The sequence below is a fragment of the Lissotriton vulgaris genome, chromosome 6 (assembly GCF_964263255.1).
Source record: "Lissotriton vulgaris chromosome 6, aLisVul1.2, whole genome shotgun sequence".
Classification (NCBI taxonomy): domain Eukaryota; kingdom Metazoa; phylum Chordata; class Amphibia; order Caudata; family Salamandridae; genus Lissotriton; species Lissotriton vulgaris.
Window position 1 is genome coordinate 1,668,921,733 of NC_141694.1, and position 24,032 is coordinate 1,668,945,764.

The window sequence follows — 24,032 nt, forward strand, 5'->3', positions numbered from 1 at the left end:
ACTCTCTCCTTAGTCATGACTCCACCCAAATGACAGATCTATAGCCCTTTCTCTAAATCCACTCTGGACCACTAAACTCATTCCCCTAAACACAAGGACTCCTATGCAGATAATTCATCCTTGACAGCATAGAAGGATTTTAGAAACTCGGTCACCACCTGCCACTGAAGCCAGCCTTACTTGATATACTCTGAGCACAATCAGAGAACCTCATCTCCTTCACTGTCATCCTTCCACTCTTTCTCTGAGTTAGAACCAGCTGAAACACAAACACTCTATTCCATCCAGGACCAATATCTCGAATCGCATCATCTTCCCAAGTCATCTATACTATTCCTGTCAGTGGGAATGTATTCAACCTGGAGTGCATACTCTTGCAATTCCATGGCCTTTTTATCTTATTCTAGCTTGACACCACATGCAAACATTTCTTGGGAAAACTCTCCCCCAATGGTTTGAGATCTGATATCACAGTAAAAATACTGCCCCATAAAAAACTTATAAACTTCTTTATGACTTAAATGACAAAAAGAGCCTCCTTCTTTCTAACCAAGTAGTTAATTTCAGCCCCATTCAGTGCCCTAGAAGCACAAAAAGTCATCTTTTCCACTCCATTTACAGCACGGAGCAAAACAGCTCAAAGCCTCTTATAGCTAGCCTTAGTCATCACTATTGTCTCTCTCGCTTGGAATAACACCTTCAAATGAGGAGCACCATAAACTTCAGATTTTACAAGTTCTAATTCCTCATTAAATGTATCACTCCAGAGAAATTCCACACCCCTTGTGTATAAACCGCTCAGCTGTAAAATGTTCCCATTCCAAGGAAAGAGTTAATCTTCTCATTGGATTCTGGCACCATCAACTTGCACATGTTTTCCACTGATTAGTTCTTCGGCTTCACCCCTTACCTTGAACTATATGTCTGAAGTACAATAAATCCTCGTTTCCAAAAACTATTTATCCACATTCAGTGTTATTCCTGTGTCCTTCAGCTTCACTAATGCTTCACATACACATAGATTGTGTTCTGTCCAGATTTAAACATAAGCCAGAACATTATCTTCGAAACACTGTGCCCCTTTCAATTCACCTAGCCCTAAAGTCTTCATCCTCTGAAAAAACAAGGCTACTGACACCAGTCTAAATGGAGTTCTTAAGAACTTCAATGCTCCCATTGGTGTCATAAACAATGTTAATTTGTGAGATGCTGCATGTATATGGATCTGATGATAAACCTATACTAAGTCTATGGTAGTGAAACACCTAGTGGCAGAAAAGGTCAACATAATCTCTACAATGATGGGAAGGGGGAATTTGTCCACCATTATCTCCTTATTGAGTTCCCTTAAATCGGTGCACAGATGTATAACCCCATTTGCGTTCTGTGCCACATTCACGGGTGCCAACAACTCAGTGGCCTCCACTGGAGTAATCACTCCAGCCATCAGCTGTCTCTCGGCTCCTTGTGTGCAGCAACCATGAACATTTAGTGGCATCCTTCAGACCTTAAAAACAGAGGAATGGCATCAGCTTTAATTGATTTTGTGTACATAGTTCCTAACACAACCTAGTTCAGATGAGAAAACACACAGAAACTCCTTCTCCAAATCCTCATTTCCCTCCTCCACTTGAAATAAACACACACCCACATCTTTTTGGTGTGGCCAATCCAAAATACTGTGCTCTTTCACTAACATGTACACCATCCCATGAATGCTTCTTCCTATGTATTCGATATCTCCCAAAAATGATTGTGCATGTCAATTTTATGTCCCCATGGCCTCCAGGTCTAATGTTTATGCTGTTTGGTGTCAGCTTGTGTTCATAATGTCGTTTCGGTTTTTGCCAGAAATTATGCTACACCTGGAGCAAGAGTCAAACAGCATGTCCATATTTACATTCTCAATCATTACCACATCAGTGAAATTGTCAACAAAATTTTCTTCAACTTTTAAGTTTAAATTTGTTTTAATTGTTAGAACCAGAGGTCAGGCAATACAATCACAATATATATATGCTGTATCATTATACATCAGCATCAGACCTCTCTGCTAACTTTTCATGTACAACTCCCCACCCAACTACCCCTTCCGGGTGCTCTTATCAATAATGTCTTTACAAAAAGGGTCCATGACTATGTCATTTCTCCCGATCTGCCAGACTGTGGGATCACTGCCATATTGAGCAATCGCAGGTATCTAGGGCAGGTAAGCTCTGTGAATTCCTGTTAGAGGAGCCGTAGGAACGGCTTCAACAATTCTTGGTATGCGTCACCTTGTTGTGTCAGGGTCAAGAAAAGTCTCTCCATCCCCAATATACACCAGAGACCTGAGAAGCCAATTTTATGAAGTTGTTGCTCTCTCCGTCCCCCATATGGCCAAAATGGAGCGATTTGCTGCCCCCAGTGCCAAAGCAATGTGTTTACCACCTCTAGATTGAAGTGGAAATGTAAGCGGGTTAGGGTGACCTAACACTGTTATATGAGGGAAACCTGGGTAGTTGTGTGTCAAAGTGTGTATCAATGTAAAGCAACTGTTTAAATTTGGGACACTCCCAGAGTATGTGTATCGGGGTCCCCGGGGAATCACACCTTTCAATCTTGCAGGTGTCAGGTACCAGTACATAATCATTTTCATCTCTGTCTCCATACCAGTAGTATTTGAAGCTGTTGGTCGTGCTCGGTAAAAAATGTCATGCCATTCTTTTGTACAGAATTGTCTGCCTATCTCCCGCTCCCACTGGAGTTCTGTGGGGGACTTCTGGTCTAACTCCCCCTCTCGTAACAGCCCATACAGTTCAGTAATTAGGCGCCTATATGTGTCCTTTCGTAACAGCTACCTCTCAAATTGTGTCATTAGGCGTTTTGCCGCCTCTCTCACTGCAGGTGGCTTCAGCCAGTGCCTTATCTGAGGATAACGATATATCTCCCCTTCAGGTATTGCAAATTTGGCGTGTAAGGTGTTGAAAGGTAAGGGGCCCTCCTCATCGAAAAAGTTTCCCACTAATCGACACTCTGGCCTCTGCCAAATTTTAAACGTATTGACATTCAGGCCTGGGGTAAAGTCCTCATTTCCCACCACCGGACTGGGGGCAGGGGAGATGTAAAAGCCCTTCCACTCACTGCCGCGTCTCAAGCTTGCAGTGTAGGTGAGGAGACCAGGGATAGTTGAAGATTCGTCAGGCGGTGGGTACGCGCCAGAAAAGGAACCCTCCACAAGGCCGTTCCTGATAGAGCCTTGTCTATAAATAACAATCGCTTTTCGGACGCGATCATTCCACTAAGAACCTAAACTGTGCAGCCTGATAGTAGCGGGGCAAGCACAGAACTTCCAAGCCACCCTTCAAGGGCGATTACCAACTACATTCTCTGCTCCTCCTAGGTCGTTTACCATCCCACACAAATTGTTGCTGCTCACCCTGCAGTTGCCGCAGCATTCCCTTTGGAGGTTGCAGTGGGAGGGTCGGGAATAAATTCAGAAATTTGTGTAAGATCGTCCTCTTTAAGGTGGTCACCCGTCCAACCCAAGAAAGTGGATACAGCCACCACCTTGCTAAGTCCTCCTTCACCTTTTGCAGCAAATCGCGATAGTTCAAGGTCTTCACCTCCGCTATAGTCGGGGCGAGCTGTAGGTCCAGGGATGAGTTGAACCGTGGGGCCCACCGAATAGAGAACACCCGAAAGAGACCTTCCTGAGTCTCAGGAGCAACAGTGAGGTCAAAGGCCTGAGATTTAAAGATGTTTATGTGAAACGCCGAGACCGGCTAAAACTGCTGTCCTGCTCTAAAAAGCTTGGAAGCGTCTTCCGCGAGTCACATAAAGCGACCAGCACATCATCGTGGTAGAGTGTTATAAGTTGCTCCTCTTCCCCCAAAACTCACTCCTGACACCCCTGGGTTGTCCCTAACTCTTTGTGCAAATGGCTCCATATAGAGTGCAAAAGGTAGGGGAGACAAAGGGCAACCCTGGCGAGTTCCCTGCTTGATCGGGAAGTGCTCCGAGCTCAGTCATTCACTTTTACCAAGGCCACTTGAGTGCTGTATCCCCTTAACACCCAAGCACGGAACCTCTTGCCCAGGCCGAAGTGGGCAAGCATCTCCACCAGATAGGGCCAGTGTACACGGTTAAAAGCTGTCTCCGCGTCTATGGACAAAAGTATAACTTTGCGGTGCAAGCGGGTGACATTGTCTGTCAAATTCAATATCCGCTGTTTGTTGTCCGCACATTGTCTGGTTGGAATAAACACTGCCCGATCGAGCTCTACTAATCCCGGCATGAGAGGGGCCAAACGTGTCGTTGAAATACCCGTCAGCAGATTCAGGTCCACAGTTAAGAGGTAGATGGGCCTATAAGACCCACATTGATCTTTATCCTTTCCCGGCTTTTATATGACCGTAATTGAGGCCTCTGCCAATCAAGTGAGTGTGTGGGCCCTTTATGGAATTGATGACCGTAGTAAGAAGAGGGGCTAATTCCCTACAAAAAATCTTATAAAAGCTGCCTGGAAACTGTCCGGTCCAGGCTACTTGCATTTCTCCAACCTTGAGCTAGCTAAGATAACCTTTCCTACTCCAATCGGAGCTTCCAGGCTGATCCCTTGGTAAGGCACGTTAATCTTGTGGTGCATACATGACCCAAACCTCTCCGCTATCTGCTCATCTCCCGGGGCCAGTTTGCCCCCCTCTACAGAGATTCGACTATGGTGGCCTGTCTCTGTCCCTTGAGTTTATATGCCAATAACCTTCCGCATCTGGTGCTCCCAACATAAAAAAAGTATGAGATGCAGAAGTGCATATTCAGCATAATCCAGGTCTAACCCTGCTAGTTGTTTCCTGGCTGCCTCTAGTTGTCTCCATTCTTTAGGCGTCACTGTGCTGTGGTGGATGCGTTCAAGCTCTCACTCCTGCTAATGAAGCTGAGAGCGCTTTTGCCACCTTATCCTGTTGTCCGCAGCCGAAATGGCGATAAACTCCCAGCTTAACACTGCTTTCATTGCCTCCCATACCGTTGAGATTTTCACCTCTGCTGTATCATTTGTCTGTAAATAATGCTCTATTCCTGCTCTTAGTCTCTCGTAGTCTCCAGGCGCGAGTAGGGGTTTCAACCCGTGCATAGACAGGTCCATAAGGACCACAGAGTGGTCCGATAGGGCACATGGCTCGATCTCTATCGAATCCAGTGTAGCTAGTACTTCGCGAAAGCCTAAGCCGTAATCAAGCCAAACATGAGATTTATGCACATGGGAGTAGAAAGTGTAATCACTTGTGTCTGAATGTTTTTTCTCTCTATAGATCTCTCAAGCCTAACTCATGAAGCCAGCTGGACCCTCGCTTTGATAGTGCTCCGTTACCCCCTCTGTCTGTGATGATCGATCCAATTCACCCAGCGGTCTCCACTCAACATAATCTCGGCCTCTTGTAAGAACTGTTCCTGCCCCTCGTTAGGGGCATAGATTGAGCCTATAATAAGGGATTGTTGGCCAAGATGGACACAATGCTGCAGAAGGCTGCCTTAGACTTCCGCAATTTTTGGCCCCACCTTCCCTTTACAGGAGCGTGAGCATAGCAGCACCAACGCTGTTGCCTTTCGCGATAGGGAAGAGAAAAACTGTTTGTTGTCTATACCAATCTGTAAACTGAAGATGGGTTTCCTGGAGTAAGAAAATATCAGCTTGTGGCTGCTCCAAGTACGAGAGTGTGGCCTGTCTCTTAACCAGGTTGTTAAGCCCCTTGACATATAGTGTCAGTACTTTTAACTGACCTACCATGGAAACCTTAGGGAAAACCGCTCGCTTAAGTTGTCCTCCTCCCTCCTGCTCAACTTCATCCTCCCTCCCCTACCCTCTTAAGAACTCCCCTGAACCATACATGTATTGTTGTGTAAATGTAGTTTTGTGTAGAGCACCTGGAACCCCCAATTCAAAAACAGTGTACAACAATTGTCCCTGGAATGTCAAATGGGCAAGAGGATCCATACCCAGTCCATTGGAAAAATCTAATAGGGGAACGTGACCATCCTCCTCTCCACTCAGCCTTTCATCCATCTGAGGTCGATAAAATGAGTATCATTGAGTTGGTTAACAATGAACATCTGTTATTCAGCGCCAAGATGCCTACGGGTGAACGAGGGCTTTACAAATACATATGCTATGTTAAGGGGTGACCCCAGGAGTAGGAGATCTTTTGGTCTCTCAGAAAGGACATAACCAGGCGGAATTCCCTCCTTTCCTGGAGTGTGGAGGCAACAAGGTCCTGTAACAACTATAGAGTGTGTCCTGAGAAGACTATTGGCAATGACAATCTAGCTACTTGTAGGATCCCTTCCTTCAGAGGGCAGCCATGACCGCAAGTTAGAATGTCTGCTGTCTCCGATTGCCCTGGGCCCCGCGGCTCACTCTGTGAGCTCTGTCCAGGCGAATCTCTGTTGCTGGCGCGTCACTCAAGACCTGAGCGAAAAGAACGGCCACATAGGCTTCCATATCTCATTTTTCCACCTCTCGCAGACACCCCTGATCCGGATGTTATTCTGTCTTGAACGGTTCTCGAAGTTCTCCCCTTGGGCCTGCAGGTCCAGTTGCTGATCTGTGAGCCAAATTATCTCCTGTTGCAACTGCTCACTTTCCTCGTTGTGTGAGATCTCATGTCCTTCCAGAGCATCCACTCACTCCCCAGTGTCTCTCACCTCCTTCCTAATAGACTGTAGCTCACACGTGAGGTCACTTGTTGCAAGTTCTCTCTTAGTGAGGAGAACAGAGTTTCTAAGTAAGAGCGGGTGACCAGAGCTTCCGTGTCCTCACCAATGGACGAGCCTGTCATCTTCTGGGCTTCCCTGTCCTGGGGGTCACCGGTTTCGTGAACATGTCCTTAAATGTACCCCCTTTTTTTTGCATGGGCTGTTGGCTTCTAGGCACCGCCTCTGCTCCCGCTTCGTGTTGGTCCTAGTACACTGCTCCCGGCCCCCTGTTGTATCTTGCAATCAACAGTGGCCGTTTCACCTCTGCTGAGGAATCCTCCTCTCACCTCTGATACTCTTGTCCGCCTCTCAATCCCAGCTCCCAGTGAGGTCGTCCCAGAGGCCCCCCACCAGACCTCAATGTCCAAGGCTGCTCTGCCCCAGGCCACGCTGCTCCTCCACCAGCTAACCACACCCTGTCAGCACACTGCCTTTCCACCCCTCCTCTGATGCGCTGTTCAGGAACAAGGAGGCCTTATCCTCTGCTCTGGCACTTTTCCCCAGGGCCAGTACCCTCCTGCTTTCTTGCCCCGCCGGCGATGCACATCGTGTGTGCTCCTGGGTTTCCCCGCACTCATCAGCTGCTTTCAAGGGACAAGCACATGTCCTCACTAGGGCCTCCGCTCCTCCCGGCCCTCTTCACTCTTCAAGGCCTTCAGAGCATGTCAGATGTACCTCCCTGGCCCGTCGCTCGCTGTCTCGCACTCACTGGGTCTGGCTGCTCTCTTGGTTTCCGGCCAGGATCATCAGCTAGATCCGGCCCCCTCGCTCTCTCTCTGGCGGTCCCTGCGAGCAATGCCCTGGCGCAGCCTCTGCCTTTCACACCTTCCTTTTCCCAGCTTGGAAGTCCCAGATGTAGGCCTCTAGCGGCTCCCGGGCTCGCTCTGTTCCACCTCTGCTGACGTGATCTTCTGTTGGCCGACCGCCCGCCTCCTCTCCCTCTGCTCCGGCCACAGTCACTTCTCTGCTTGATATTTCTGGTGGTTCCCGGAATGCAGGGGCGAGCTCTACGACCCTTTTGACGGCACTGCTGGTTTGAGATGATTGGCAGGCAATCCCCTTCCGACACCGTAGAACGCTTAATCCTAGCTCCGGCTCCTTTGGCTCTCACCTGCTGACCTCTGTTTCTCCTCTCACGCCCAGGATTGAACCAACTCCCAGGACCAGATCTTGATTCAGAGAGGATCTCCTCGGTCCCACAGACGCCTCACGCATGCTGCTCTATGTCCTTGCCTTAGCTGGACAGGCTGGTGGGGATGTCGGGCGCCACCAAGGATGGAGGGACCGAGTTCCACATCCTACTCGGTTGCCATCTTGGCCACACCCCCTTTCTTCAACTTTTAGAGCAACTTCACCACATACCTCTCACATTCATTCCTTTGCCGTTTTTCATCCTTCATCCATCGCTCCTTGCGGATCTTGTTACATTTACAATTTAACAAGAATTAATCCCTAATTCTTCTGTTAATGCCCCAAATGTGCACAAAGCAGCTAGCTTCTGGAGATGTGTGAAGAAGTGCTCCGTAGTTTCATAGCCACTTGCTTCCTACTCACACGAGCTAAATAGTGTAAGTCATGTTTCTTGTTTACTACCTCCTATTTATTGAAGCAATGCCCCTTCTCCAGACACTATTCCGCCAGATATTTTAGGATATCCTGCCCCTCTGTACCTAAGGTGTACATCAGTAATGCTAGCATCCTCCTTCCCCTCACCCCAAGTTAGCACAATATACACATGCGTAATTTGAAAGACCTTTTACACCTATTTTAAAGAGTGGGCCACGATGAATGGAAGAGAAGTAATGTTGTGCATATCATTCTCCAATGGGAAGGTTTACAGAGCAGCATAAATAGTAAAAGCAATACATGCACCCCTGTGCCATTATTAATACAAATCTGTGACCAATGAGATGCTTGTGTCAAAAACATGTTACAAAAATCAAACTTGAAGACACCTGTTCAGCTCAGAGATGATCACAGGATGGCTAAAATCAAATCACTTACAGAACTTAGGTGTACACCTGATTTTATTTTAAAATTATCATTACACCTGCAGTACCTCAAGTGGTGTGCCTGTCGCAGTTATATCAGAGAGGCAAAGCTTAGTACTGTACCTCAAACAAATGGTGTTCCTGCCACTATTGATCCAGACACACAGAGCATAGCACTCAATAAAGTTTGCATTTAGATAAACTGTGCCTGTCACCGTTATAACAAGAGGCTAGATCAGATCAACCTAAACAGTCACAAGATACACCAGCGCAACCAGCTTCTCAGTGTGCTCACACCGTAGAGTCCATCACAGAAGGAACGCCTCACTAAAATCACTGTGAGGCACTGCATGAATGTGTTGCACTTAGCTGAATCAAATTGGAGACATTTCAAAGTTGCAGTATCATATTAAACACAGCCGGCAAAGGCTGCAAAATATTAACTCTAAACTTCAAACAATCAAATTGCAGCATCATGATCAAAACTCTACTAAGAGGCTACCATACTTCAAATTTCCTACTGCACATTGTTTGTTGAAGGGAGTCTCTTGGAACTGAAAACCTGAAAATCTTCAACTTTTTAATTTCTCAACCGGATTGGATTGCTTCTGAACATTTTCTACCATCATTTGTTCTGACCTCTTACAGGACATCTTTTCCCGACGCATCCAAAAACAAGTCTCTTTAGGCCTTCTACTTGTGGGAAGATGTGACTACATTCTTAGGATCCTCAGGATTGTATTTACTTCTGACAACCTCTTATAAGGTAGATTGCACATCTTCTTGACCTTTTCTGTAAAGGAAAGGACCGAGAGGGAACGTTGCTAATCTGACTTCAGAAGACTTTAGTGGATGAAAGCAAAGGTACCTCAGAGACTTAAAAGGGCGGTTATCGAAGAATCATTCTGAAAAGGAGCCTCCTAAGAAGGCATCAAAGAAATCTGAAGGGAGTCCTTCCAGAGACCATAGCCCATCCTCAAAGGACTCTCATCAGCAAAGGAAGAACAAAGATGTATCTTCGGGTGGCAGACCAAGATTACAGCCTCCACTACCAACAAAGAGATACTTTTAAAATTTACAAAGAGTTTGTCTGCATTGTTGACAGTACTATTATCAACAACAAAAACTTCCATCAACAAAGTCAATGTATCCTCTGTCAGTGACAGTGACACAGACCACTTCAACTACAGCATCTTCGGCGACTCACATCTTACATTGGACAACCACTATGTCGCCGATCCGTTCTGTAGTATCACTAACGGTGGTACCACTGATAAAGAGACAAATTCACACCATCTACAAAATCCTACACCGTCACATTGATTACAGAAAAGGGCTTTTCTGCACAGTTGCTCCCAGAATTTGGAATATATGTCACTAAGCTAGGTGTTGCCTCTGTCACTAAGTCACCTATTGGACATTGAGGACTCTGATGAAGAAGGGCACTCACTTGTCCTGTGTGTTAGCCCAGCAGACCTGCTGACACACACAGGCAATAAAGTAAAACCTACTCAGTACATTGAGGAATATGAACGTTATGAGCTAAGCCTGGGATACCAAGAAAAGATTATGCAAGATCTGCGAGCTGTAGATAAAGTTTTGCAGCTCCTGTTGGGTGATTACTGTAAAATGATCACAAAGTCTTCAAAAACAAAATCACTATAGCAAGCATCTTCGCCACTAGACTCACTGGTTTCGCAGACATGTCCGCCTAATTCTCATACCTTTAGAAGTGACATGTACTCAAATGATGAATGGGAAGTACAGGAGGATCAAGATGTGGGTCAGAAGGGGAATATTTAGCATCTGTTTCCCCACCAGCTTTCCACAACCAGCAGACTTCCTGCCAGATGACATTGGAGGTGTTCATGATCTTTTAGAACGAGTGTCTAAAAGATGTTATTAGCCAATCTCAATCAAATTCTTATACGATTTCAAGTAGCGCTTTCACAAATAAGCTAAAGTTATTCTCATATATTTCTTTTGGAATAAAGGTCTACAGGCCATCAAGAATCTGGTGACAGTATCTGTAGGTGTCTCTAGTCTCGAAAAAATATATGGCTCTAGAAGATTCACCTGCCTGTCTAATCAGCCATACTAGGGCTGACTCCGTAGTAATGCAGGCTGCCCAAAGATCACAGAAGCCATCTCCTTCACCAGATGCAAGAAAGACTTTTGGGCAATATAGGTAAGAGATTCTTTGTCATGGCAGCAACTACAGTAAGGGCTGCCAACTCACTGATGATCCTTGGTTGTTACGAAAGGTAGATGAGGCCAGACATTAGCACATATTTCGAGCTTCTGCCGGAAGACAAAAGAGTTGAGGCAAAGAACATCTTGCATTAAGGGGAAAGAGCCGCATCTGTGCATGTGCTATGGATACAACAGCTACAGGGTTCAGAAGCTTGCAGGTGCTGCAGGTCTCAGAAGGCAGGGCTGGCTGAAGTTAACATCTTTCAGACCAGAGGTCCACAGTAAGCTCTTAGAGATGCCTTGTGAAAGGAAAAGGGTTTTTTGGGTAAGCCTGTGGACAATGCTCAACAGTCAGTCAAAACTGACATGGGCACAGCAAGATCACTTGGTGAACTACAGCAGAGAAGTAACCAGCATTTTTGTGGAGCTAGAGTTTGAGGTCAGTTTACATTTAAAGTAGGATATCAGTCTTACAGATATCAGCCCTGAGCTGGCCTGCCCTCAGAAATATACGCTTCAGCAGGTATAAGTCTCCACTACCATCCTTTTTAAATAAAGCAAGCTCCTAAAAAAATTGATCAAAACAAGGAATCTGTCAGAAGACAGTGACGTAACAGAGGCGCAGACCACATTAATTTCTCCACCAAACAATGTTGCAGAATGACTCACCAATTATTACAGACGTTGGGAGAGTGTGATTACAGATCGTTAGGTTCTAAATTGTATAACATATAATTTTACTTTGGAATTTATCCAAAGTCCTCCACATACATCATCTTAAAGAAGATCCCATCTCCACCTTTGTGTGTTACAAATGGATATTCTAATCATGTTAAGCAAGTGAGCTATAGAGCAAGTGCACTTCGCTCAGAAAAATACTGGTTTCTTCAGACACTAAACAAATACCTCAGAAAATAGTAATTTTGGATGTTCACACTCCAAGACATCCTTTTCCTTCTGAACAATGGAGACTACATGATATTCTCTTCATACATCCAAATGACCACAGAAAAAAATTACGGTTGAAAGTGGACGGCCATCATTAGCAATTCAAAGTCCTCTCATTTGGCCTCATCTACCCCTCGTATTTTTGCAAAATGTCTTGCTCCAGTAGCTGCATACTTGAGAAGCAAAGGTCACCATGTTTTTTCCCTACCTCGATGACTGGTTGGAGAAAGCTCTTTCTAGTGAAGGAGCCAAAAAGGCAACCAACGCTTGTGTGCGATTACTTAAATACCTAGACCTTAGTCTCAACTGAGACAACTCTTCCCTCAATCATGAAGGGCGATAGCGTTTCTTAGAGCCTTTCTGGATGCTACAAAAGACAAACCTTACCCCCTGCTGAAAAGACATATGGATATAATAGAACTTGCCAACAGGTTGTTAAAAAAATAGCCAGTTTCATTACACCTATTCAAATAACCATTAGGGATGATGTTGCCATTCATCCCTCTGATTCCATTTTGATGATTGCAAATGAGGCATCTGCAACAAGAGCTGGACAAGCGTTGGATTCAAACCCAGTGTTCATTTGACAATGTAATAGACACTCCACTCCAAGCGTGAAAGCTGCTCTACCCTGGTGGCCCCAGAAAACAAATATCTCCGTTGGTCCTGACATTGCTGGCTCCATTACCATGGTTTGTGATGACCAAAGATGCTTGCCTGAAAGGGTTCAGAGCCCATTTACAAGATCTGCAAATCAGTGGAAAATGGCCACCATAAGAGTTGATTTTGCATATCAGTCTCCTAGAAGTGAAAGCTGTGGCATAAATTACCCAAGCTTTTCTTCCAAGGATCAGAGCCGCTTTGATACTGGTGCGCACAAACAATGTGGCAGCAGTGCATTATATTAACAAGCAAGGAGACACAAAATCACGACTATTGTTGCTAGAACAACATTGCATCACTAACAGCAGAGCATGTGTTGGGTGTCAACAATAAGTAGGTAGACACCCTGAGCAAGATCACAAGGAACTGCATCAAATGGAAGTTTAACCAGCAGCTATTGCACAACATAGTCAATCATTGGGGCAAACCAAAGCTGGATCTCACTGCAACCACTCAGAAGGGGAAATGCCAATTTTCCAGAAATTGGCATGAGCATCCAGGGTTGTGGGGCAATGTGTTTTCATATGCATGGTCAGAGGTCTTTGCCCCCAATACCTATGGTTCCAAAGGTGCTGAATAAGCTTAAGAGGGAACTGGGCCAAATCATACTAATAGCCTTAAAATGGCCCTGCCAGGTTCACAGAGCTACTTTCTTCTATCAGAACAACATCATATCCCTCTGAAACCAGTTTACACTTTGTTGTCTCTCACAAAAGGCAAATACTTCACACATATCCAAAGTTCTTAAACTTATCAGCTTGGTTCTTGAGTACAATGAGTACTCTCATTGGAGATATACCTGAGGATTGTAGAGAAATCTTAGCTAAGGCCACTGTGGAGACAACCAACAGGATTTACAAATTGAATTGGAAACATTGTTAATGGTGTCTGGACAATCATATTCATCTGATATCTTGAGCAGGTGCTTCTTAACCTGTTAACACTTAGCATGATCAGGCCTTTCTCATGCGCCCATTAAAGTTATTTTAGCAGCTGTATCCCGCCTAGGAGATCTTCCAGTAAAGCATCTGTATGGTCATATAAGATTGTAAACGAGTCTTTAAGAGGATGTTTTAGAGGTGAAGCATACACCAACTCCTTAGCAATTAAATAAAGCACTTCTGCAATTGATGAATAGTCTTTTGAACCCATTCATAATACTGAACTCCAATATTTGTCCTGGAAAATGGCATTGGTTTTGGCATTGACTTCTGCAAGAAGACTGAGTGAAATACAGGCCCTTATATGTGGTTTAGGTTATATTGAGAACATACCCATGGTTCATTCCAAAGGTACCATCAGAATTCCATTTAAATGAGCCTGAAGTTTAAAAAGTATTCTTCACAATCGAAGGATATAGCGGAAAGAGTACTTCACACTCTTGAAGTAACAAGGTCAGAAATTGTATATTGATGGAACTAAAGAATTTTGAAAGACATATCAACTGTTGGTTACCTTTGGTACTCCCTGTAAAGGTCTCTATCCCTCAAACAGAGGGTACCCCACTGCATCTCTACTACTATTGTGTTTTGTCTTTGCAATGCAGGAAGACCTTTGGAGGGTAAAGTGAAAGTGTCACATGGCCCATGGGAACATTGTTGTTTTCTCTAAGTTAGTATGAGCACTCTGCAGCTTGCCTGCTGCTTTCCACATGTTACTACACAACTTTATTTTTGCAATAATTTCTATGTCTGTTTTCACAAGAGACCTCATCGCTGTGTTCACTCTCTGCAAGTTCCTGGGATTTTGACTGTACATTGTGAGCAAGGTCAAACAACAAAGCCCCTTGTTATTTTGTTCTGGCCAGGCCTTCGCCCTTAGACAAAACATACCGGTGCAGTAGTTGGTTGGACAACGTACTTTGGTTTTATTACAATCCACAAATAGGTAGCACACACTTAGAGGGACTTTTAAAGAGAGAAGATTAAGACAGCACCTATTATGTTGATCTACCATTTATAGGCTAAGGTATGAGATCTGCTGACAAAGCCCAGAGATCTTCTAATATATAATAATACTTCTTCTTAGCAAGGGGAGGGAGGTTAGGCTCTATTGTCTTTTCATGATGACATCTCCCTACATGATTTATGGACTAGCTGCTATGCTGACTGTAGTTGTACTGTGCATTTTCCTTCTTGATGTGGCACGTATACCGCAATAAATATTTTAAATTGTTTCATGTCTCTGTCATATCTTATTGTGGACAAGTACAAGAGTGCGAGTGAAAGGGTGTGTCTTGTTACCGCGATTCCTGAGAGATCTGGGAGTGTTGTGTTCTGGGGTGTCTAATGATCAGTTTCTCTGTGAGTGAGTAAGAGTAACTGAGACAGTATAGCTAGTCGGTCCTGGGCTTGTGGCTCCTAATGTGGTAGGATGACTCAGTCCCTATACACCAAGGTCCTGTAATCCAGTGCATTGTGCAGAATCCCTGCAACAAAAGCACACTCTACAAGAAGTGATTTCACTTCTATTGTTCCATTTGCTGGTGATTCAAAACAGGACGTTTTTAGGGCAGCAATGTGGAAGAATAGACACATTCACCCAACATTATTTGTTGGATTCAACAATACAAAAGGATGCTGCAGTTAGGCAGGCGGTACAAAAGGGGGTGGTAATGGACGGAGCATCTGAACCAATCAAACACTCACAACCAGTCAAAAGATCTGGGTTTAATCCATCACCGTTCTTTAGCCCACTCTGCCACCCCAGTTCAGACATGGCTATATGCAAATCAGTCTGACCCTGTGCCTCATGGGAACAGTCCAGCCCGAACTGCCAAGCCATGCCTTCCCTGGACCGGAAACAAGCTTCCGAGGACCGGTTTCTGGCATTCCAGCCGTCTTCAGCCAGGATAGCTTGAATCCAGTGGCAAAGTGAGCAAGGGACTCACGTCTGAGCATACCCTGCCACACTTATGGCGGCCAAAAGCGGTACAAAAGGGGGTGGTAATGGACGGAGCACTCCGGCAGTTCGGGCTGGACTGTTCCCATGAGGCACAGGGTCAGACTGATTTGCATATGGCCATGTCTGAACTGGGGTGGCAGAGTGGGCTAAAGAACGGTGATGGATTAAACCCAGATCTGTTGACTGGGTGTGAGTGTTTGATTGGTTCAGATGCTCTGTCCATCACCACCCCCTTTTGTACCGCAGTTAGACAGGCAGCAGTGTGTCATCTTTTACAATGGAAAACTATTCAAGCATGTGACTCTGTCAAATATGGCAATACTGAAGAACTACAGTTACAGGTAAGTTACTTTATTTCTTTTTGGTGTCACTCTTAATGAACATTTGACGATAATGTTTTAAGGCTCTTTGTTTTAAGGCTCTTTGTAAGGAGGGGAGAGTAAATTAATAGTTGCTTTAAATGCCTAATAATTGTGGCGTGCATGGAATGTATTTCTGGAGAATGTATTTTTCTGTTGTGTTTGCTGCCGAAAACTCATTTTATTTCTTAAAAGTGTTAGTTAAGATTGGTGTATTTACACTCATACTTGTGAGGGAGGTATGCAGCCAATCTATCGAACAATCAAACAACAGCCACAAGGGATTCAAGGAGATCATATACTGCATTATGCATTATCTTTCTTGAACTTTCCATTGGTTTAGATATGAAGAATACTGTTCGGAATGGGTGGCTGCATGAGAGGGGGAACTGTAGTACAATGTTTAAGGTATTGCATATGTAGCCTCAGATTTCTTGAGCCCGTACCTAAATAGCGTATAATCTTCAATATGATTGACTATTTATGTCTGTCTCAAGAAAAAACAATACTTATAGAACATTTTAACCACTTGACTGAAGATGATTAACAACTAAACCTGAGGTTATATATTTCAATATATGTTATTTTAGTTATCTCTGATTTGTTTTGTATTGAAGCTTTTAATCAAAAACATTTGTCAAATAATGCAGGTGTTAGGGACTGTTCTTTTTAATCAAACGTTTAGAGGTACTGGGTCTCTTACTCTAATTATTCCTCAGAACTTTCAGTTACTGACACCAGTGTTTTTCTACCACCAATCAGGCAAAAACATTAGTTGGATCTCCTATTTAGTAATCTCAATGTAACTTCATGCATGCAATGAACACAATAGTCAAGGTGTTTTGGCTTTGTTTTTTAACAAGAGAGGCAAAGAATACTGATTTGCTGCTGTAATTTCTCAGCACACTTGTATTTAGTAATTTACCCTCTATGCTACACGAACTTGGAATTAAATTTATTAAATGCTGTTCCTGAGATAACCAATTATAATAGCTTCTTGTGTTAAAATCAACATTGGTTTGAACAGTCTTAAAGTGAACGGTCTTGCTTTGCATCTACATAGCTTATTTTCACATAGATTCTTCTAACAGCAGATCCTCACCTTGTGAAAATCCTCTGGCACCAGACTGGACCGAGAAATTTTCTCAGTATTGCTCCCATGTTCTGGCAGGTGGTGTTCTGTGGCTCGGTGTCCGCTTCATCCCGTGTCAGAAGTGACCTCGGAATCACATATACGCACCACCCCTGCACACTTTTGTTGGGTCCTTTCTTTCTGCGTTTGTGCAGACACGGATACAAAGCTAGATCCCTCAACTTTTTCTCATTATTTTGACAAGTTTTTGGCAAATATTTTTTTTTATTGGCAAGGTATTATGTCCCCTTCGAAGACTACAGGGTTTAAACCTTGTAGGGACTGTCTCAGGCAAATGTCTTTGACAGGTATGTCTCTGATGTCTAGGGTCTTTGCACAACTCCATGTCTTGTGAGGAATGTGGTCGGATGAATCCCTAGGTGATTCGCATTTTCTAACCCTACCTCTTTTTCACTGAACACCATGGGGAGGCGCTTAAGTCCTGGTCAAAGACTCCGATTCTTTCCCCTTTTGGAAGCTGTTCTGTGAAAGGTCCACACTCAAGTTGTCAGGTAAGTTCAAATCTAAAAAGAAACGCAGAAAGTCAAAGCGTGACTCCCTCGTCCCGCCACTTTTATTAGGAGAAGTCGCAAGGACATCAAGGTACCTACTGGTCTCGGTCTCCCAAGGAGGAACCAATCCCACACATACATGCAACCTAAATTCCAAGGCCCATTGGCAACGCGGTTAAGGTAGAGGTTTTCAAGGAAGCCATGTTGCACATCGTTACCATTCTTTTGACTCCCTCTGATGCACCTTCGGGTCCCAAGGATCTGAGAAGGCCTCCAGGTGGGCAACCATAGGCGGATCTTTTTGTGACACCATCTGTTGCTCTTGACTCTCCTGCAGGTTCCGCCATGATTCTAAGGCCAATGCTCCACACAACTTTAAATCTAGCACCACGATCCTTGCCAGACCCTCACACCTTGACACCAGCACTGGAGGAAGAGCCCATTTTCCTATCAAACCAGACATGGCCTCGACCCTCTACAACCTTTGGCATGCAGGTCCAGCCTCATTCTGACACAGCAACAGACTTCCCAGACCTTTCAAGGCCAGAGTAGGCAATCCAGCCAACAACATACAGGCCCCCTGGGGCAGCACATAGCTCAGTCCCGTACCCTCTAGCTGATGCTACCAAATCACTTTAGCTTGCCCTCTGCGGGACACATGTACCCTGTTGGAGGCAGGACAAGTTATTACCTCCACGGATAGCACAGAATCACATATGGCAGATGGATGCTTCAAGTTTTCCAGCACGGTCATTCCCTAACAATTCCTTGCAGGCCTGCTGCATATTATTCCTACAATTGTTCTTTTTGCATTTGTCACCCCGAGTGGGACGGGTATGCTCAGACGTGAATCCCGTGCTCTCCATGCCACTGGAGTCAAGCTATCCTGGCTGATGAAACATATGGCTGGGTCCAAACTGGAATGGCATGGTGAGCAAAAAAACGATGCATTTAGGCCCAGATCTCTGTACTGTGGTGAATGTATGACATTGTTCTGCATTCTGTCCATCAATTGTTCTTTTTGCATGTAATTCCTACAGCAGAGCGACTGTGGGAGGACCATTGGTACATTTGCGACAAAAGGTCAAGTCACTTATGGACAAAGGAGCCATAGAAAGGGTCCCAGCATTAGAAACAGGGACTGGATGTTACTCCTATTATTTCCTGGTGCCAAAAATGGATGGAGACCTTTGTCCTGTTTTAGACCTAAAACCTCTCAATTACTTCCTGAAAAATTACCAGTATGCTCACATTGGCCCAAGTTGGAGTTGCCCTGCATCCACGAGACTGAATGGTAGACCTGGACCTGCAGGGCACATATTTCATGTTTATGGCTTGTGTCCTTGCAGGTGTTGCCTGCAGTTCAGGCTGCTCCATGAGTATTTGTAGTTCTCTATACTCCCCTTTACCCTCACTAGTCCCCCTTGGGTGTTCACAAAAGTAATGTCAGTTGTTGTAGAGCACATTGGGTTCGCGATCTTAGTCTTCCCCTACCTCGTCGGCTGTCTGTAGAAGATGAGTTTTCTGCTGTCAGTAGTAGACTACACCTAGAAAACCACAGACCTGTTAAATTGCTTGGGGTTCTCAGTTAACAATCAAAGTCACACCTGACTCATTCGCAGAAGCTCCCTTTTCTGGATATAGTGCAGTTTTGAATCTTTGGTCCAGTTCAACAAGTCCAGGACATTTGGGCTGCAATCCTGATGTTTAAACCTAAGTCCTGGGTCTCAGTGAGAGTGGTTCTGTGACTTCTTGGCCTCCTGCATCCTGCTTGTCTACTGTGCCAGATGGCATAGCTGGCTCTGCAGTGGGATCTGAAGTCTCAGTGGGCTCCCCACCAAGGGAGCTGGTCAGATTCCATCCAGGTTTCAGAGGGACTGCAGAAGACCTGCAGTGATTGCTGCTCAGCCATAAAAGACCTCGTGGCAGGCTCCTCTCCCTACTGTACCCAAAGTTGACTAAGAGGACAGACGTGTCACAGTTGGATTGGGGAAAGATGTAGGTCATAGGACTCTGGTCTACAGTGGTGGCTCACCTCCACATCAACTTATTTGAGTTGGGTACCATTCACTTGACATTAAAGACCTTCCTACTGTCCATCAAAGGGAGGGTGTTCCTGGTTCTCCACTCTGTAGTACTGCAACAAGCAGGGCAGAGTGACGAAATGTAAAACTCCCAATAAAGAAATTTAAACCAAAAAAAAGCAAGGCAGAGTGGGATCCTGTGCCAAGAGGCTCTGCGCTTCTGGAACTGGCTGAGTTGACAAGGCATCTCATTAGTCATGAACCAACTGCTGATATCTTTGAACGCCAGGGCAGTCAAACTCTGGCACTGATGCCTTGCAGATCCCAGATGGCAACTCTGAGGTGGTGCAGGGCATCTTCCAGCAGTGGGAAGAACCCTAGCTCGTTCTATTCACCACTGTGAAAATGTGCAATATCTGCGCTAGAGTTCCCAAGAAGGCTCTGTCTCAGAGACGCATTCCACCTAGAGTGGAGCAGAAGAATCTTGCATGCCTTCCCTCTGCTACTGCTCCTGCCCATTTTTTTGAAGAAGATCATGACTGGGCCTTAGTCTTTCTAGTGGCCCTGCATTGGGCAGGAGAGTGTTGTATCTGGGACTTCTGTGCATGAACATCTGTTCCTCAATCAGGCTACCACTTTGGGAGGATCTTCTGTCACAGCAGCATGGCAGGATTCTCCGCCGAGGCCTTCACTATCTACACCTCTATGTGAGGTGACTGAGCGGTGACAGTTGACTAACTTCGTTCTCACAAAGTAGTGGATGTCATTGTAATGGCCAAGCATCCATCTGCGAAAACCGTTTACACTGACATTAGTTTGTGATCTGGTGTAATTCCCGCCATACAGACCCATTATAGGCGACGGTGTCGGATGTTTTGCTTTTTGTGCTGTCTTTATCCCAGCAAGGACTTCCTGTGGGCACAGTTAGAGGCCATTCGGGGCCTTTTTGCATTTACCGAACCAACTGTCCTTATTTAAATCACCTATTGTGTTGTTTTTTCATATATGTGGCTACAACGCCACCTGCCAGTGCAAAGGAGTCTGGCACCTTGAGGGTTTCACAACGTGGAGAATCGGTGATTAGATCGGATATCCACCAGAAAGAGTGTTACTGAAGGTAAGTAACTTGTTCATTTGTCGGTGTCAATAACCAAAGTAGAGCAGATCAGTTAACCATAGTGCTAAAGATTTTGCCTTTATCTAGATCAATTTCCAGGTTTATGGAAGAGTAAGTTTGCTCAAGTTATATATATTATCTATAAAAAAAATCGAAGTTGAGGTATAGGGGATGATACTGTTGGGAACTGCTAATTAAAACGTAGTATTTTGCTCAATTATACAATCAATACTTTAAAAAATATTTTTGATTGAATCCTTTTTTCTGACTCAGTAAAATTTATACTCACAGGTAATGTTTACACACGAAAGAAATTGATTATTTCTTCTTAGGTGTATTATTTACTTTGCCTTCCAGGTGTCCGCAAATACGGTAAAGATTTTCAAGCTATTGCAGATGTAATTGGCAACAAGACTGTTGGTCAAGTGAAGAACTTCTTTGTAAACTACAGGCGCCGATTTAACTTAGAGGAGGTATTGCAGGAATGGGAAGCTGAACAAGGAACCCAGACTTCTAATGGTGATACCTCTACTTTAGGGGATGACACACAAAGTGCTTCTAATGTGCCATCAGGAAAAAGCACTGATGAAGAAGATGAGGTGTGTTTCAATACGAGATTTCAGCTGACAAAGAGTTGAAGATTAGCGTGTCATTATGTATAGTACAGTACAACATTAATTTTAGAGTAGGATGGTAAACGAGCAATTCAGAAGATGGTTCCTTTGCTGTTTGAATTGCTGTAGATTGTTAGCCATGTAACTGTACATTAGACTATTAATCTTTGTACACTTCCAACACAAAAATGTATTATATTGTATTAATTGTTTAACTTGTAAACTTTTTTAAAATAGAATTACTTGACTGTCCATGAATGTTCATTTTAGTTCATAAATGTGTTTTATTTACTATAGTTTTAAATTCTTCTTGGAGTTTCCTTAATCACGCTTGTATTTTATTAAGCAGCTATTCTGTTTGTATCTTTGTGTAGGCACAATCCCTTCAGGCCACAATGTCTACAGATCCCTCATCCCCTGCTCAAACATCCGCCCCAGCAACAACAACCTCTGTAGCATCCTTGAACCAGCCTCCTCCATTACTTCGACCAACCCTCCCTGCTGCTCCAGCCCTCCACCGGCAGCCGCCACCACTTCAACAACAAGCACGATTCATCCAGCCAAGGCCAACTTTAAACCAGCCACCCCCACCACTAATCCGCCCTGCTAGTTCGATTCCACCACGTCTAAATCCAAGACCGGTAACGACCACAGTGAGTAGTCAGCAACCTCCATCACTTATTGGAATTCAAACAGAATCACAGTCTTCTCTACATTAAAGACACGCTGTGCAGAACAATGGTGAATCCAAAATAAAAGAACTATGGAAGTATTCTGCTAAGAAATTGTGTAGATTGCGGTCTTCAAAACACCATAAACAGTTTTCCAGTGCCTAAGAATATGAAAGCAAGGAAACACATGGCATAATTACCTAAAGATGCCATAGCCATAACCGTTGGCCATCAAACTGGTGACTTCAGTACGACGGTGGAGTGGGAGGACATGCACCAGTTAAAACGAATATTTTCTGTACCCTAGACTGAATATTTCAGACTACAGCCTTAAAATCTGTTAAAGGAACAACCTGCCCAAAAACAAATGTTTTGTGCTCGGAATTTCAGCACCATTATTTTTACTGTATCTGACATTCTAAACATTTTGATAATTAAGACAGTCTCTTTCAAACATTAATAGGGAAATATACACTCATAAATTTGATATACCTTCTACTTTGTATGGATAGTTTGCATAGTACATGTTTTATTTCACCAGTTATAAAATGTGAAATGATTCACGAGTGGCTGAGTAGTAGGCTATGTGTTCATTCTGAATAAGTAAAAAAAAAGAAAGAAAAAAAAAAGGTAAGTTGTATGTAAATGTCTTGAAGTCTGTTTATTTAAAATGAAGAGTAGAGAGAGCTGTTAGCATTAAAATCGAACCCTACTCATATGTAAGTCATTATTATTATAGATTTTTAATAGATATATTTAATTATAGATAGCCAAACGAATAGTTGAGGCAAACATTTAATTTTCACTTTTAGCTGCTTGATGAGATGGAGAGATGTAAATATTTTTTTAACTTGCAACATTTGCATGTCTGGCAAATGCTGTGAAATTTAACTTTCATTTATTTAATGCATTTATGCTCTACCTGTGTTAATGAAATAAATACATGTTATTGTAATGCTATTTTATATGTAACACTATTCTAGGTGCCACTATCATGTGGTGATGAAATAAAACTTTTAACAAAATTGTAATCAAAATAGGTTATCTCCAGCATAGACTGCAAAGTTAATGTAATTACGAGTTTTCAGAAAGATGTCTTCCTTGCCTGACCTGAGATATATTTTAATCAAAATGTCATTATGCTCTTCTTTCAAGCAGTATTACTGTTGAGAATGAATAGCAATTAAGTCTGCACATTTAGAAGACACATTTCATTTACCTCTCCTTCAGACTCCTACTCTGTTAAAGTGCTTTGAGCTAAAGCATATTAGGTACATACCTGCCTAGGAACCCAATAGCAAGTCACACATATTTAGAAGATCCTAGCTTTTTAGCCAACAACCCTTTACATGCTGGCATTTAACAAACGTCTTATCAAGTTCAAGTTCAAATTGACTTTATTTCGGATATATTGCAATCCATAAAAGCACAAAATCATTACACATGTCATTATAAAAACACCATAATATTTACAGAGTCAATCATAATTCATACATCATACACTTTTCTTAAAAGAGTGAGTAGACAAAATCAGTACCACAGATAATGTGCAAGTAGTGCCCACGTACAACAAAGTGCATTGGTGCATTAGACTTCGGCTAATTCATAATTACTCATCTAAACATTTTCTTAATCTCACAGATAGTTTTAAAAATTCTAGCTCCTGGAGGACACTATCAGTGTGCAAAAGCTGTAAATACATGAGGGCTGGTCTAATTTGATTAAAATTTAATCTCTTTAAAAGAGTGACAAGATACCGCCTACGGGGGTATTCGTAAAATCTGCATAAAAATATAAAATGCAGCATATCCTGTGGAGACTTCCAGTCGCAGCCACAGGGAGCTGCAGTTTTCTTAAAAATGTCCAACTTTGGTCTGATTAAAAGGTGATGGAAGATGTTAAACCTGAAGCGGGTCAGCAAGAATTTTTCATGGGAGGTAAAGGAGCATGTTAGGTACAGTTCTATGGTATCACAAGTTCTTAACATGATATACTTCCTAACATTAGGTTTCAAAAGCTCAACTTCTTCTCTTAGGGCACGGCGATCCATGTAAAAGGCCCTCTTAATTGCTGCAACATCACCCTTAACTATTTCACTCGGGTTTTCAGACAAATTCAGGCGCCCAAGCTTCAAAAATTGGGACTTCAAATATTTAAGCCATGGTACACATA

General features: G+C 43.7%; 1 protein-coding gene across 3 annotated transcripts in view; it reads left to right on the forward strand.

Annotated features, from left to right (window-relative positions):
• Window positions 1-22,888, forward strand: part of RCOR3 (REST corepressor 3) — a 302,941-nt gene extending 280,053 nt beyond the window's left edge. For 2 of the 3 annotated variants that reach the window (XM_086927837.1, XM_086927838.1), the window contains 2 exons: window positions 20,933-21,174; window positions 21,564-22,888. In XM_086927837.1, the coding sequence (XP_086783963.1) occupies window positions 20,933-21,174; window positions 21,564-21,908 (587 nt within the window). In that variant the 3' untranslated portion in view covers window positions 21,909-22,888. The remainder of the gene's footprint in view (window positions 1-20,932; window positions 21,175-21,563) is intronic. The other variant, XM_086927839.1, reaches the window with a different exon arrangement.
• Window positions 22,889-24,032: the final 1,144 nt, after the last annotated feature.